Consider the following 17,331-nt stretch of genomic DNA (forward strand, 5'->3'; position numbering starts at 1 on the left):
GATATCAGATTTCGACAAGGAAAAGATTGAAGGAGATGCATTGAGTGTAATCCAATTGTCCCTTGCACTTAACTTACTTTGTGAAGTGAGTACAAGTACCGACGAGACGGCAAAAGACTCATGGGAAAAGCTGGAAGGGATTTACTAGGACCATCCTGTGACAACAAGAATGTTTTTTCATTGCCGTCTTCATACATTTAAGATGGATTCAAGTACTTTGTTGCAAGACCATCTAGATGTGTTCAAAAAACTTGTGATGGATTTAAAAACTGCTGGAATTAAATAGGACGAGAAGACGCTTGCATGTTCTTTGCTAGTTTCATTGACTTCAAAATATCGTGATATTAAGAATTCAATGATGTATAGCAAACACCCTATCAAACTTGAGCAAGTGTGGAAAGCACTTAAATCTTGTGATGTGAGGGTGTATTTGAAGGAGACAAAAGTGATGAAGCTAGTGGACTCTTTGTAAGAGGCCGTACTAGCCAACAGGGAAGGAGAGAATCAAAGTACAGATTAAAGTCTCATGTGAACAAAAAGAATGTAGAGTGTTGGGTCTGTCACAAGAAGTGGCACTTTGAACGAGATTTCCCTATGTCAAAGTACAAAGAAAAGACGAGTGCATCCATTGTTAAGCAAGTACATGATAATGATGATGATTATGTACTAATTACATCATGCAATAACGGAGTCTATGGCAACAATTGGGTCTTAGACTCTGGTTGTACTCTGCATATGACATCCAAAGAGATTGGTTCAGTTTTTATGAAACAAGTGGAGGAATTATACTAATGGGTAATAATGCAACTTGTAAAATAGTTGGAATTGGTTCAGTTCGTGATTTTTCCATGATGGAATCGTGAGGACTATTAGAGAAGTCCGCCATGTTCTTGATCTGAAAAAGAATTTGATCTCCCTGGGTACTTTGGATAACTAGGCTATAAGTACATGAGTCAAGGAGGAACAGTGAAAGTGACTAAAGGGTCTTTAGTCATGCTGAAGGCCAAGCTGGAGGATGGCCTCTACACACTTGCGGGAAGCACCATTATTGGCTCTGTAAAATACATCTAGAGTACAATAATCTAATGATGATAAGGCAAAATTATGGCACATGAGACTAGGCCATATGAGCGCACAAGGACTGGAGATGTTGAGCAACCGCAACCTTTTGAATAGTGAGAAGATCGGCACACTTGAATTTTGTAATCACTGAGTCATAGGAAAGCAGAAAAATGTCTGCTTCAGCACTGGCAAGCACAAGCAGGAGGGGTGCTAGATTACATCAATTCAAATTTATGGGGCTCCATCATAAATTAAGAAAGAGGTATCATCTCACATTCATTGATGATTTTTCACAAAATGTTTGGATGTGTACCCTGAAGACAAAAGGTGATGTTTCTAGAGCATTTAAAGAGTGGAAGATTTTGGTTGAAAATAAAATGGAGAGAAAAATCAAGTATCTTTGCACGGACAATAGCTTGGAGTTTTGCACTGTAGAGTTCAATGAAATCTGCAAGGTTCATGTGATTGCAAGGCATAAGACGGTCAGGCACACACCACAGCAGAATGTAGTTGCCAAGAGAATGACAAAAACTCTTCTTGAGAAGGCTCGCTGTAAGCTCTTACAAGCCAAGATGTCCAAAGTATTATGGGTTGAAGTATTTTATGGTGCTTCTCATATTGTCAATCGATCTCCAGCATTAGCAATTGACTTTAAGACTCCGAATGAGATCTAGTCTCGTGAACCCTCTAACTATTCATACTTGCGAATATTTGGGTGTCTGTCTTGTTATCATGTTAATGAAGGAAAGCTTTAAAGAAGGGCTAAAAAGGCCATATTCGTAGGATATGTAGATAAAGTAAAAAGGTACAAACTCTGGTGTTTGTCTTTACTCAAATTTGTAGTTAGTAGAGATATTATCTTTGATGAATCCCCTATACTTGATCCTCGTAAAGTTTTTGTGGAGTAATCAAGAAATAAGAACAATGAGCAGGTGGAGTTACTAGTAGAGCTTACCAAAAAACAGGATCAAGAGACTCAAATTGATGAGTCAAAAGATGCAAATCTTGAAGAACTTCTTGCAATGAGCCATACACAATTGTGAAGGGAAGGGACAAAAGGCAGTTATGGAAATTGGAACGTCTTATAGAGAAAAATAATTTAATTGCACATGCGTTCATAGTTGTAGAAAAAGATATTAAGGATCTCGAACTCTCTTCATATGTTGAAGTAACTTCTTACAAAGATGTTGCACAATGGCAATAAAATTGAGATATGGATCTTAATTAAAAGGCCAAAAGGGATGAGGACAGTTAAATGCAAATAAGTCTATAGAAAGAAAGAGGGTATTACAGAAGTGGAAGATACTAGGTTCAAGGCGAGATTGGTTGCAAAGTGTTTCAGCCAGAAAGAGGGGACTGACTACAATGAGATCTTCTCCTCGGTCGGGAAACATAGCTCAATTTGCGTGCTACTAGCATTGGTTGCACAATTTGATTTAGAGTTTCAACATCCTGATGACAAAACTGTTTTTATGGTGACCTAGAAGAGACAATCTATATGGATCAACCTGAAGGTTTTCAAGCCGAAGGAAAAGAAGATCATGTATGCCAATTAAAGAATTCTTTGTATGGATTGATGACTACACATGGATTTTAGAGGAGTGCATTTGATAATTGTGTGTATCACAAGAAGATGTGTGGTAACTCTATGATTTATCTTATTTATGTACGTTGCCGATATGCTTATTGCTGCTAACAACATCACATATATAAATATTTTGAAGAAATAGTTGATCAAGGAATTTGACATGAAGGATTTGGGAGTTACAAAGAAAATCCTTGGAATGGAGATTACAAGAGAAAATGGTATTGTACATATTTCTCAAAAGAGGTACATCCAAAAAGTTCTTGAGAGATTCAATATGCATATGAGCAAGCCTGTAAGTACAATGTTAGCTTCTCATTTAAAGCTTTCAAACTTACAAATGCCTCAGTCTATGGATGAAGTGGAGCATATCTCAAAGGTTCATTATGTAAAAGCAGTTGGTAGCATTATGTATGCTTTGGTGTGCACACATCTAGATATTGCCCAATCTGTAAGTGTGGTAAGCAAGTACATGGAAAATCCAAGAAAAATACACTGGGAAGCTGTCAAGTGGATATTGAGATATCTCAACGGATCTCCTGATGTTGTCCTAACCTTCCGGAAAAGTGAAAATGTTTCAATTCTCGGTTATGTAGATTCTGAATATGCAGGGGATCTTGATCAATGGAGGTCCACAATGGAATACATCTTTACTCTCATTGGTAGTGTCGTTAGTTGGAAATCAACTTTAAAATCAGTTGTCGCTTTGTCTACGAAAGAGTCAGAATATATGGCAACAATGGAGGCAGTGAAAGAAGTTATCTGGTTGAAAGATTTGGTGGCAAAATTGAGTTCGGTTCAGCTGGAATCAATTCTAAGATGTGATAGTCAAAGTGCTATTCATTTGATTAAAAATCAAAGATTTTATGAGCGCACCAAACACATTGATGTCAGATTTCATTTTATTGGAGATGTCGTTGAAGAGGGAGATATCAAGGTTGAAAAGGTTATCACAGACGATAATGTAGCAGACATGTTGACCTAGATAGTGTCGCTTGCCAACTTTGCACACTGCAAGGACTTGGCGGGACTATGCATCAAATGATGCAACTCTGAGAGAACAACTGCTAGGTGGAGCTAGTATGTTCAACAAAGGTTTGATCCTTCTTGTTTCTTACAATGGGATTGCCCATTAAGCTTAGAAGTTTTGGTCGTAGTTGTTTATACGCATGCTTGGAACGCAAACCAAGGTTGAGATTGAAAGAGTTGGTTTGGTTCTTGTGAAATCAAACTCAATGGAAGATGAATTAACATGAGTATTTGGTAGGAAGATAATTAGTACAAAATAAAAGTCAAGATAGTATCTAGGTAGGTGAAATTTAGGTAAACCATAAAATGGTTTCACATGTTTAACCTTGACATTTTTAACATATAGTAATTCCATGGATGACATCAATAGGAGGTAATCATTCCTATAAATAGGTATCTCTTACTTCATTTTCAAATCATCCTCTCACTTGCCTTCTCACCTTTTAAGGCATTTGTTGCTCTCTCTCTCTCTAGTAGTATTTCACTTGTATTCTTTGTAGAGTAAAATAAATATTGGTACAGTTGTGTTGGCGGATGTAGGATCATTTTGATCCAAACCATGTTAAATATTGTTGTTCTTCTTTGTTCTTTAATTTCACTTTTTCGCTAACAATACAATCGAAAGTTGTGTTTAGGATATGTCTAGCAAGTTTGAGAAACTTGAAAGACGTTAGAAGAACAAAATCTAGGGGTTTTTGTCTTGGATAGTTAGAAAATAGAGTTTATAGTTCCGTAGATTATAATTGTGTAATCGTTGTGTGATTTAAAGTTGAGATAAATAATACAAGGTTGTGAAACAATTGTTATTTTACGAAATTAGTTACTACAACTTGCAAACAGTAAAGAACAAGTATTAAGAATGTGGTCCTATACAAAATTAAGGAGGTCATAATTCCAACCATTCAATGATATCTTGAGAAATGGAGACCATTTGTGAGGACGTCAATTGATTGATAAAGTCCTTGGGAAAAAAAAGATTATATGTATTTCTCGAATATGAAATGTGTTAGCTTATAATCTAGCTAAAAATATTTATTTCGTGTGTAGGATTACTTGAGATTTTGCATTCCCAAAATGTGTTGTAATTGTAACATCTCACAAAAATTGAAATAACTAGGAAGAAACTTAAATTTGGAAATAGTCATTTTTGGAAAGAATAAAAAATCTGAAAATTTGGTTAAGTTAGAAAATGTGAGTTTTTTATCAACTCCAAACTATCAAACTTGTAGCTCCAAATGAGTTAGGAGTACTTCCAGATATGGTTGGAAATCCCTTGGAATAATATTTCCAACGCCGCCGAGTTCGCAAAATTTTGAGTACAGATGAGTGAGTTATGTCCTTTGGATGTTAGGCTGTTAGATTAAGGAAATGTCCAATACGGGAATTATAAGGATAAATTGGTATTTTTCTTATCCAATTAAATTAATTCATTTAGTGACTTAATTGGGTAAAAACCAGATTTGTTTTAGTTTAGAAAGATTGAGAATTCAGGTTAGGGCTTTTGGAGAAAGAACGCAAGAAAAAGGAGAAGAGGAAAAGCAAGGATTTCCAAGAACGATTGTTTGCTTGTGGATTTCTTCGGGAGTGATCCCTAAAATGGCATATGAGTATCTCATAGCGGTTGGGTTCGTACACCCACGCGCCAAACGTGTTTAATTTAGTGAAATATGTCCTAAAAAGGGTTGAAAGTTGATGTTCTTGACTATCATTCTTGAATTTAAATGTGCTCTTGAATTGGGTTGAATGTTTGAGTTTTGAGACCTTTAATGTTGAGTTTTAGATTTCTTTGAGTTAGGTTCATGAGTATTAATTTTGGGTATCGGTATCTAAAATGATTTAAGAAGGATATTTGAATTTAGATGAATGAGGGCTGAAAAACCAAGAAGGAAAAAGTCGGATAGCTTCCGTTGAACAAGTCTGTGTCACCGACTTGTTCCCTCTGTGAATAAAAAGTTACTTCGCATCGCTGACATAACTCGGACTCCAGTGTCTCAAAATCTGATTTTGTAAATAATTATTTAGGATCATCTCCGCGTCGCAGACTTATTCCTAGACGGTGATTTCGTAGCTTTTCTCAAGTTTAGCTATTCGGAATCATTCCTAAACATCATGGGGTCTTTCCAAACACAAATCAAAATCCTTGAATCCATAATTCAATTCAAAGATCAATTAAGAGTCAAATTCAAGAAAGAGTTGCGATCAAAGTTAAGAGTCAAGTCAAGTGAAGTTCATCAAAGTTTCCAAGAGTTTTTTACGAATGTTTTAACTTTGTTTTAAGGTTAAAAGTTCAAGTTAAGCTAAGAATAAAAAAGTTGAGTTCATTTCTCAAACTATAGGGGACTAAGTATTCCCAAAGATTTATAAATGTTTTCACATATAAGATAAGAGGAAACTGAGATTTCCAAAAGAGTTCTGAGCAAGAAAAGAGAACATCGATTCCAAAAGAATTTTAAGCTAAGTTTGAGTAATTATTTCAAATCAAAGAAAGAAAGTTGTTTTTAAAAACATATGAGGTAAGTATATATTGGAAGTAGTATTGAGCACCGACATGGGTGTGCAAATTCATATTAACTCAAGTCTCTATAAACCATGTAATCATCATACGTATTAATGGGTCATACTTTTTAGATGTTCACATAAGTTAAGCTAGTGGATCCACTAAGTTAAATAGTTCTATGCGACGGCAAAGTATAAGACAGTTCTGGCAGCGTGGGCAAGATGATGTATCACCACTTAGGCTCATAGTGGTGGTTGTGGGTTTGAGAATCTCCCATAGAAACTACATTACTTTATTTTTAAAGTAAAGTTGAGTTTTTTATTGCATTCCTTTAACGAACTAAGTTGTTTATATATATATATATATATATATATATATATATATTGCATGTGTGTTATTTCTTTATATTGAGTTAAGTTATTCATGAGTTGAGCAGAGTCAAGGTAAGTGTTCTTTTTAACTCTTTTCAAGCTTAAGTTGTTTTTAGCATTCCAACTCGCATACTCGTACATTCAATGTACTGATGTCAGTTGGCATGCATCATATTATGATGCAAACGCAAATAACAAGGATTAGCATCCAGCGCCTCGTTGATCCAGCTTGAGCACTCAGAGTCTATTGGTGAGCCTCCTTGCATCCCGGAGGAGCTTTTCTATTTACTTTCTACTCTAAATCATTAGGATGTTGTGGGGTTTGTCCCAACATCCATCTCAGTTGTTTTTAGAGGCTTCGTGGACAGTTAGTAGTTCATTTGTCTTTACATTATCATTCTATGTTAAAGACTTGGGTTGTCATTTATGCCAAGTTGAATGTTATTGCTTTTAACATTTTGAGTTATATATATTATTTAGTTATTTGAGTAAGACCAGTTGATCATTGTAATCATGAAAGAGTCTTCCGCTGAGTTAAGTAAGTCAGGCCAAGGGTTCGCTTGGGGATCAGTAATGGTCTTCGAGTGTCAGTCACGTTCGAGGTGTAGACTCTGGGATTGACAGTAACTGATGTAGTGGTGTCTTATAGACAACTGAAACATATTTGAAGGTAATTCAATAAACTTTTAGCCGGAAAAAAAAATCGTGATTAAAGAAATCTCTATGATATGGCAGCCAACTCATTGAATGAGATTTGATACCAACTAATTAGCTCTTTCCTTGTGTGAGTCATGAACCATAATTGTAGATCTTTCCTCGGTAGGAGGTAGAATATATCATTCTTTTCAATATGCGTGATATATACAAATGGAATTACGTTGATTTCATGTAGGACGCATGTATTGATTTGTTCAATTTCACACAAGTTAAAGTGTCTACTTGTGTACACTAAAAATTGGAGGACATAGATATTAGTTGAGACCAAGTTAAGGGGCACGTTTATGTAATGTGCCTAATTAAAATCATTAAAAATAAATTCCCATTTTGCGCGGGGGGGAGGGTTTCAGAAACCCTCACAAATATTTCATTCAATAATCATTTTTGATAAATTATTAAATTTGATTTAGTAGAGGTTTATCACTTCTGAAATCTTTTTTTGACAAATAATTAGATTTAACAACATAATACATAAACATGCCCTTTAACTTGACCTCAACTTTTATATATGCCCTCTACGTAAAAAAAAATTGATGATGGATGCACTAAAATTTTGAAATCAAACTATGTAACATTAACAATTAAATTTTTTAAATGAAAAAATATACTAAATTTTTAAAAATCAAACAATGTAAGATTTAGCTTGAATTTTCATGTTTATTTAATCATTAATTGAACGAAAAAGAAAAAAGAGAATGAGAAAATTCAGTTTATGATGAAATCACTTTTATACTTCTTCGTGACTTAACAACAAGATATGAAAAATAAAGAGTTAAATCAATCGAGTTTTTCTAAAATTTATATAGAGCCCTTTTCACTTTTAGTAGCGGTATAGAAAAAAAATTAGAATTTTCTAATTAAATTTAAATTAAATAATTACTTTTAAATTTTATTTGAAATTTTATTGAAAAAAAATGATTAAAATTTAATGTTTAACTAGGATTCGAACGTGTGCATGCGCGCATTTTGCAATGTGCAAGCCCAAGATACCACTAGGCTAGGAGATTTTAGTGTGTTTAAGGGTGTCCAAAATGTATTATTTAAGCATTTAAGGTGTAATTTTACTTATATATACGATGTAATTTTTCGACGAAGGGTTTAGTGTACCTTCGCCCCTGGTGTGCACAAGTAAACCTTTAAACCTGTATAAAATTGAACAAATAGACACACAGGTACTACGTGGCATCGTACATGGTAATTTTGTGTCCTTCTGACATCGTATATGTATTATGTCACGTAGAATATTCGTGTCTACTTGTTCAATTTTATACAAGTTTAAGTGTCTACTTGTGCACACCCAAAGTTAAAGAGTGTAGATGTCAGGTGAAACCAACTTAAATGACATATTTATATATTATGTCAATTTTAATTTGTTGGGTTTCAAAACCTCCGCAATAAAAAATTTTAACACTCATTTTGCAGGGTATAATAGCCCCACAAGATTGTTATTGCAAAATTGTAGACATTCTATTGCATCATAATGAGAATGAGAAAAATGATCTCAAAGGAACTCTTTCAACCAACTAAACTATCAAAACCCCAATATACATAGAAACTAATTTAATATCACAACAACTGAAACTGATTCAACATCCTGATTGAAACAAATATGAGTTGCTAACATTCTACTATTAATCTTAGGAAATTTACCTAACATAGAGAAGTTGAAGAAATAAAATTGTTTAACAGAAGATCAACACCCAACTTAAATTGATCTAAGGGCATTTTCTTGACCAAGTAAAAGTCTTGACATAGGATCGGAACAAAATCATGAAAAAGTTTTTGAGTAGTTTTGTGAACCAATATTTTGCAGGTGCTAGCAAGGATACAAACTGGGTAAGAATGCATATACAAATCAAATGTATCAACAAATCATATACAAACGGGATAAACAAATCGTATATAAATAGCTAGGAAAAACATGTACAAATTCTGAATTTGTACCATTAGGAACCGAGTTGTATGAATTTTGAACGTAGCTCACGTAAATATATGTTATATGTTAATGATGAAAAGTAATTTCTTTACATTATAGCTATATTAAATAAGTAACTAATATTTATATAATTTTCCCAAAGACAAAACTATGGTTATCAATTTAGTCACATCGTCACATCATCTAGTCCTGCTTCATTTCTATTCTCAAAACCGCAACAGGAAAAAAAATGATTCTTTCAAATTATAATTTGTTGGTTAGTGACCACTAGAAATTTTGTATTAGAATCTCACAATCAAGAAAATTGGACGGGTCATTTATGTAAGTCAACTCAATTCATATCTAAAAAATTTGTGTATACGTAAGTATATAAATGTATTCTTTAGCTTGGTTTTATTTTATATTTATGTCCTTTAACTTTGGATATGTACAGATACTTAAACTTGTATAAAGTAGAACAAGTAAACACGCAAGTCACAAATGGTACAATAGACATAGGACACCACGAGGAAAAATGACATAGGATTTCATGTAGGACATGTGTGTTTATTTATTCAACTTTATACAAGTTTAAGTGTCTACTTGTGCACTTCCCAAATTGAAGGACATAAATATGATTTGAAATCAAGTAAAAGGACATATTTTTGTATTATGTCTTGTTATAAAATACATTTGTAATAATAATAATAATAAATAAATAAAAGAAATAAGACATAACTATTCAGATAAGTTCTACAAAATTTGCATCCCTTTAGAATTATAAAAAAATGTGTAATTGCATTAGTAAAGAAAAATTCAATAATCTTTTTGATAAATTATTCACACTATATATGTAACGTCATTTTCATGTTTAGTTCTATATATGAAGCCCTTTGCTCAATATGTGTTTTTAGTTTTCATTGTTAAAAAACCAAAAAAAAAAAAACATGCAGCTTAGGCAACTTCCTTTTTTTATTTCATTTATGCTAATTTTGACATTAGCCACTGCCCAAATTATCCCTTCTAACACCACCCCTCCGCCACCCACAAACACCACATCTCCGCCAATCACCACCACCACCACCACGATCACTAAAGCTGTGATTATTACAAAACCAGGATGTCCAAAAAAGTGTGGGAACCTAACAGTTCCGTACCCTTTTGGGATTGGCCTAGGGTCTGGTTGTGCCTTGGACCCAAATTTTGAGATTAATTGTGACACTGATACGACAGATTCTCCAACACCATTCATTGGAAATATTCGTGTGTATGACATCTCTGACGCTGAAATGCGTGTATCCACTAACATAAATCAGAGATGTTATTCATCCACGGGCATTCTGCTTCGAAATGATCCTTCTTGGATGAATTTAGGAACCTCGAGTCCTTACAGTTTCTCCACCCTCAATCGGTATCTTATAATTAGTTTCGATTATCAAAATATCGCCTTAAATCTTATAAATTCACTGGGTATGAATTTTGAATTTTGAATTTACATATTCAGGTTCACTGTTGTTGGTTGTGATGAAGTTGCTATAATATTTGGAGGTGGGTTTGCTAATGGCTGCCCGGCGATCTGTATTAATACGAGTCAGGTAACAGAAGGAAGCTGTATGGGTACTGGTTGCTGTCAAATAACAATACCAAAAGGCTTGAGAATTTTCAACACAACGATGCAAAGTTCGCCACAAAATCACACTGGAGTTTGGTCATTCAATCCATGTGGCTATTCATTTCTTGGTGAAGGTAGTCAATTTGAATTCAAGGGTTTACAAGATCTACGCGATCTTAATTTTAAAAAGAAGATTTTGGATAATGTTCCTATTGTGTTAGATTGGGCTATTGGAACTCTTAGTTGCGTTGAAGCACGAAAAAGTAACGATTATACTTGTTTGAACAATAGCGAATGTGTTGATTCCAACACTGGCCTTGGTGGTTAAGGGTGTGCCTGTAACCCGGGATATGAAGGCAATCCATATATCGGCCCAGGTTGTCAAGGTAACTTAATTTCTCAATTATTATAAATTTGGATAAAGAGAATAAAACTATTTTATTGGGGAAAAATAACAATTTGAGTTGAGACTTTTTTGAGGTGAATCAGTCTAGCAATGAGGTCGCTATTAACTTATATAATTTTTTTTTATATAGAAATGATTAAATATTTAAAGTTGGTACAAATGTTTGTTAGCTTTTAAAATATTTGAGATATATGATAATGAATATAGTTTAAATACTCCTACTTGTAGTTAGTTACAATATAATGTTGAGACCGTACAACTTCACAAGTAAATACGTATAAAATAAAATAAAACTAAGTCTCACAAATTAATTTATTTGATCCACCAGTCAATGTAATATTATATTTATGTATGCTATGATTTTGACAGATGAAAAGAAATTACTATCTAACGTCATGATTTTCATTTCACTTTATTGATCGTTTAATCATACTTTTATTTTGGGTGACACGTTATTTGGTTAATTATTGTACCAGATATTGATGAATGTTTGAATCCAAATACCAATTTGTGTGAACAAATTTGTATAAATTTACCGGGGAGTTACAATTGTTCATGTCCACAAGGATACAGGGGTGATGGAAGAAAGAATGGTCGTGGTTGTATTGCACCAAACTCGAATTCAGAGTTCCCATGGATTAAGTTTTCCGTTGGTAAATCTCTACTTGCATATATATATAAACGTTCTTCTTACTTTCTACTCCCTCGTTTCAATTTGTATATCTTTATTTGATAAGTTGGATAAACACAGGTATGGGAGTTGGTTTTATGTCCCTAGTAATTGGGACAACTTGGCTCTATTTCAGCATCAAGAAAAGAAAACTCATTAAATTACGCGAGAAATTCTTCCAACAAAATGGGGGTTTGCTGTTGAAACAACGAATATCTTCTGACGAGGGTGGTGTGGGAGCAACCAAAGTTTTTACAGCAGAAGAGTTGAAGAAGGCTACAAACAACTATGCTAGTGATAGAATTCTTGGTCGTGGTGGAAATGGAATTGTCTATAAAGGTATTCTACCTGATAACCGCATAGTTGCTATTAAGAAATCTAAGTTTGTGGACGAGGATCAAATTGAACAGTTCATCAATGAGGTTCTTATTCTTACTCAAATCAACCATAGAAACGTGGTGAGACTCTTTGGATGTTGTTTGGAAGCCGAAGTGCCTTTACTAGTTTACGAATACATTTCTAATGGAACTCTTTACGAGCATATCCACAACCAAAATGGAGCACCTTGGTTATCATGGAAGAATCGGCTAAGAGTTGCTAGTGAGACAGCAAGTGCACTTGCTTACCTTCATTCATCCGCCCAAATGCCAATAATTCATAGAGATGTCAAGTCTGCCAATTTATTGTTGGACGATGTTTACACCGCGAAAGTGGCAGATTTTGGAGCATCAAGATTAATCCCTCTTGATCAAACACATATTGCTACATTGGTTCAAGGAACATTAGGATACCTAGATCCTGAATATTTTCGTTTAAGTAAACTGACAGAGAAAAGTGATGTTTATAGTTTTGGAGTAGTCCTTGCAGAACTTTTAACAGGTATAAAACCTATTTCGAGGGATAAGAATAACGAGGACAAGAATTTGGCAGAGTGTTTCATTTTGTCCATGAGAAAGAATCAATTATTTCAAATTCTTGATCGTAGAGTGGTAAAAGAAGGAAGCCTTGAACAACTCCAAAAGGTGGCTGAGCTAGTGAAAAATTGTCTTAGATTGCACGGTGAACATAGGCCTACGATGAAGGAAGTAGCAATGAAACTTGAGAGTTTGCGGAAGTTCACAAAAAATAACCCTTGGGCTAATGGACATGGACCTGAAGAGAAAGAAGATGAATCAACAGATCTTTATACAATTCCAATTGATTCAAATACAGGTATCAACAAATTCTCTGGACAAAACAGTTCCATCTCCAACACAAATACCAGTATGTTTTCTTCACTGATATATGCTAAGACAAATATTCCGCGGTGATCTAAAGAAGGTAAAAATATTTCTTCAATGTTGAATTTTCTAATGTAAATTTTTTGTTTGATTTGTATTTTTCTCTTTGGATTTTGGTTGACAGAAAACTATTTCTTCCAGAATCTATTGGCTTTTAAATTTTTAGTTTCTCATTTTAATATGAGAAAACTTATTGTTTATATTTCTATTGTTGTATAATCTGTATATATTTGTTAAATTTATTTATGTTCAATTTAAAAGCTAGCTCAATTAGGATAGTTTCCAATGTAAACAAAAAATCATGAAAGTACAAATCACAAACAAGAAAATTACATCAAAAAAATTCAAAGCGCATAATCTTCATCAATCATCAAATTGCCCTTTTGTTTTTCATCAATGGGCTATTTGTGTTAGAAGTACTACCTGAACTATATTGTCCAGAAAAGTTGCTGCTATTTGTATTGGAATTAGAACTATATTGTCCAGAGAAATTGTCGATGTCTGTATTAGACTCGATTGGAATTGTATAAAGATCTGATAATTCATCTTCGTTCTCTTCATGTCCGTTTCCATTAGCCCATGGGTTATTTTTGGTGAACTTTCTCAAATTTTCAAGTTCACTTGCTACTTCTTTCATGGTAGGCCTATCTTCTCCGTGCAAACTAAGACAGCTCTTCACTAGCTCAGCCACCTTTTGGAGTTGTTCGAGGCTTCCTTCTCTTACAACTCTACGATCAAGAATTTGGAACAATTGATTCCTTCTCATCGACAAAACAAAATACTCTGCCAAATTCTTCTCCTCCTCATTTCTGTCCTTGGAGATAGGTTTCATCCCTGTCAATAGTTCGGCAAGAACTACTCCAAAACTATAAACATCACTTTTCTCAGTCAATTGACTTGTCCGAAAATATTCAGGATCTAGGTATCCTAATGTCCCTTGAACCATTGTAGCAAGATGTGTTTGATCAATAGGGATCAACCTTGAAGCACCAAAATCTGCCACTTTCGCGATGTAAACATCATCCAACAATAAATTGGCAGACTTGACATCTCTATGAATTATAGGCATTTGCGCGGATGAATGAAGGTAAGCAAGTGCACTTGCTGTCTCACTAGCAACTCTTAGCCGATTTTCCCAAGATAACCAAGGTGCTCCATTTCGATTGTGGATATGCTCGTAAAGAGTTCCATGAGAAATGTATTCATAGACAAGTAAAGGAACTTCGGCTTCCAAACAACATCCGAAGAGTCTCACAACATTTCTATGGTTGACTTGAGTAAGAATAAGTACCTCGTTAATGAACTGTTCAACCTGTTCCTCGTCCATAAACTTAGATTTCTTAATAGCAACTATGCGATTATCAGATAGAATGCCTTTATAGACAATTCCATTTCCACCACGACCAAGAATTCTATCACTGGCATAGTTGTTTGTAGCCTTCTTCAGCTCTGCAGCTGTGAAAATTTTGGTTGCTTCAACACCACCCTCGTTAGAAGACATTCGTTGTTTCATAAGCAAACCACCATTTTGTTGGAAGAATTTCTCGCGAAGTTTAATGAGTTCTCTTTTCTTGATGCAAAAATAGAGCCAAGTTGTCCCAATTACTAGTGACATAAAACCAACTCCCATACCTGTGTTTATCGAACGAATTTATTGGAATTAGAAATATAAGAGAAGGGACATATGAGAGAAGAGACAAGTTGAAATATCTTAGAAACTAGGGGTGTCAAAAGTGAACCCAAACATAGGTAACCCGCCCAATTCGTCCAGAATTTTAAGGGTTGGGCTCACGATAATTTGAATTGGTTCCATTGTTAACCAGTGGCGGAGCCACATATAGTTAAGGGGTGTCGATCGACATCCTTTCGTCGAAAAATTACATTGTGTAGCTAGAATAAAAATTATTTTTATGTATATATATTACATATTGACATTCCTTGGCTTCTACATGATCTTATTTCTTAATATTTTGACACCCCTTAAATAAAATTCTAGCTCCGCCACTGTTCTCAACTCATTCAAGCTTAATCCATTTGAAGAGAATTCTCAATTGAGCCAAATTCAATCTCCAATTTCAACCCGTTTTAAAACTTTTTATTAAGATATGTTCCTAGATTGAAGGTATGAATTATTATCTATTCAACATCTTTTAGAATTTATCTATCCATTTGTTACTTTTTAAACAAAAAATTCTTGAGCGGGAATTTAAATTGTCATTATAAAAGTTAAATATTAATATGTTAAATTATTGAGATTAATCGGGTCAAATTGGGCGGATCAAGACCCAACTCGTTTTTTAGCCCATTTGAGCCCAACCAATTTGAGCGCAAAGTAAACTTAGGGAGGTGAAGACCTAACCCGATTTCTATTGAAATCATTTGAATATTTCCATTTTCAACCCAACCCGCTCATTTGACACCCCTATTAGAAACTTACCAACAGAAAACTTGATCCATGGGAACTCTGAGTTCGAATTTGGTGCAATACAACCACGGCCATTCTTTCTGCCATCACCGGTGTATCCTTCTGGACAAGAACAATTGTAACTCCCAGGTATGTTTGTGCAAATCTTTTCACATGAATTGGTATTTGAATCCGCACATTCATCGATATCTAACATGAAAAAAAGAAAAAATTAATCCCAGACTCATTGTCCTTTTTATCTATTTTTTTTTAGATACTTACTACCAAAGTTGGAATTAAAGAATTGTTATAAAATGAAATAGACATCATTTTTTAAACAGACTAAAAGAGAATGTATAATAAACAAATTGAATCAGACGGAGCAAAAGAGACAACGTACCTTGGCAGCCAGAGCCAATGTATGGATTGCCTATATATCCCGAGTTACAGCTACATCGATAGCCACCAAGGCTAGTGCCGGAATCAACACATTGGCTATTATTAAGGCAAGCATAATCGTTACTTTTTCGTGCTTCAACACAAGAAAGATTTCCAATAGCCCAATCTAACACAATAGGCACATTATTCCTAATCTTGTTTGCAAAATTAACATCACTAAGATCCTCTATACCCTGAAACTCGAATCGACTAGCTTCACCAAGAAACGAATGTCCACATGGATTAAACGACCAAATTAAGCTATGGTTTCTTGTGGTTACCATAGTTGTATTGAAAAATTTCAAGCCTTTTGGTATTGTAATTTGACAGCAACCAAAACCCATACATTTTCCTTTAACTATATCATTGGTGCTCGTGCAGAGAGAGGGGCAACCATTAGCAAAGTTATTTCCACTCATTATAGCACCATCATCACAACCAACCACGATGAATCTGCAGTGGCGAATTTACAATTTAGAGTCAGTAAGTTTTGATGACTTGACCGAACAAATTGAACTGCAATCCAAATTTAAATATATGATTGAAGCAGAAAATAATAAGTTCGGTTTGAATCGATAGTACCTATTGAGGGAAGAAAAAGTGTAAGGACTTTTTGTTCCTAAAGTTATCCAAGAAGGAATATCTTGAATTAAAACTCCTGTTTGTGAGTAACACTTTGTATTTATGAAATTTGATATACGCATTTCAGCGTCTGAGATATCGTAAATTTGAATATTCCCTATGAATGGTGTTGTAACGTTGCAGTTGATCTCAAACATGGGGTCTAAGGCACAACCAGACCCAATTCCAAATGGATATGGAACTGTAACGTTTCCACACTGTTTTGGACATCCTGGTTTTGTGATGTTAGCAGCTTTGGTGATTGTGTTGGTGGGGGCGGGGGCGGGGGCGGTGGCATTCGTTGGCGGAGAAGTGGAGTTTGTGGGCGGAGATGTGGTGTTAGAAGGGATAATTTGGGCGGTGGCTAGTGTTAAGATTAGCATAAAACAGGGGAGTTGGAAAGAAAACAGAGCAACTTGATAATGCTGCATGGTTTTGAAATAATATTATTATGGAAATTTAAAGGACTTATTGAGTAAAAGGTTCCATATATAGGGCTTAAGGGGAACCGATTTGTAGAATAGTACTGAATAGGGTGTATTAGTTATTTTTGGATTATTTCCTATTTATAGTTTTATTAAGAGATATTTTGTTGAAAACACTTCTGAACTTAAAGTAAATTATTAGTTTCGTATCGAATCAATGACAACCTTAAAAATAAATTTCTATTTGACTAACTAAATTTAAATATACTCCCGAGAGAAGTGTTGAAAAAAACCCTTAA

The 17,331-nt window shown here is 34.5% G+C and overlaps 1 protein-coding gene and 1 pseudogene across 2 annotated transcripts; one reads left to right on the top strand and one right to left on the bottom strand.

Moving 5' to 3' along the window:
* Positions 1–10,123: 10,123 nt before the first annotated feature.
* On the top strand, positions 10,124–13,277 carry LOC107030694 (annotated as a pseudogene). The gene is made up of 4 exons (XR_001458121.2): positions 10,124–10,587; positions 10,681–11,174; positions 11,671–11,847; positions 11,946–13,277. The product of XR_001458121.2 is annotated as a wall-associated receptor kinase 2-like (transcript).
* A 129-nt stretch (positions 13,278–13,406) lies between these two features.
* LOC107029801 (wall-associated receptor kinase 2-like) lies at positions 13,407–17,109 on the bottom strand. Its single transcript, XM_015231247.2, has 4 exons — positions 16,569–17,109; positions 15,949–16,439; positions 15,582–15,758; positions 13,407–14,776 (listed from the first exon to the last, which is right to left on the bottom strand). The coding sequence occupies exons 1-4, from the start codon at positions 17,036–17,038 to the stop codon at positions 13,515–13,517; spliced, it is 2,400 nt and encodes a 799-aa protein (XP_015086733.1). The 5' UTR covers positions 17,039–17,109; the 3' UTR covers positions 13,407–13,514.
* Between the last annotated feature and the right edge of the window lie 222 nt (positions 17,110–17,331).

The sequence above is a fragment of the Solanum pennellii genome, chromosome 9 (assembly GCF_001406875.1).
Source record: "Solanum pennellii chromosome 9, SPENNV200".
In the NCBI taxonomy this organism is placed as follows: Eukaryota; Viridiplantae; Streptophyta; class Magnoliopsida; order Solanales; family Solanaceae; genus Solanum; species Solanum pennellii.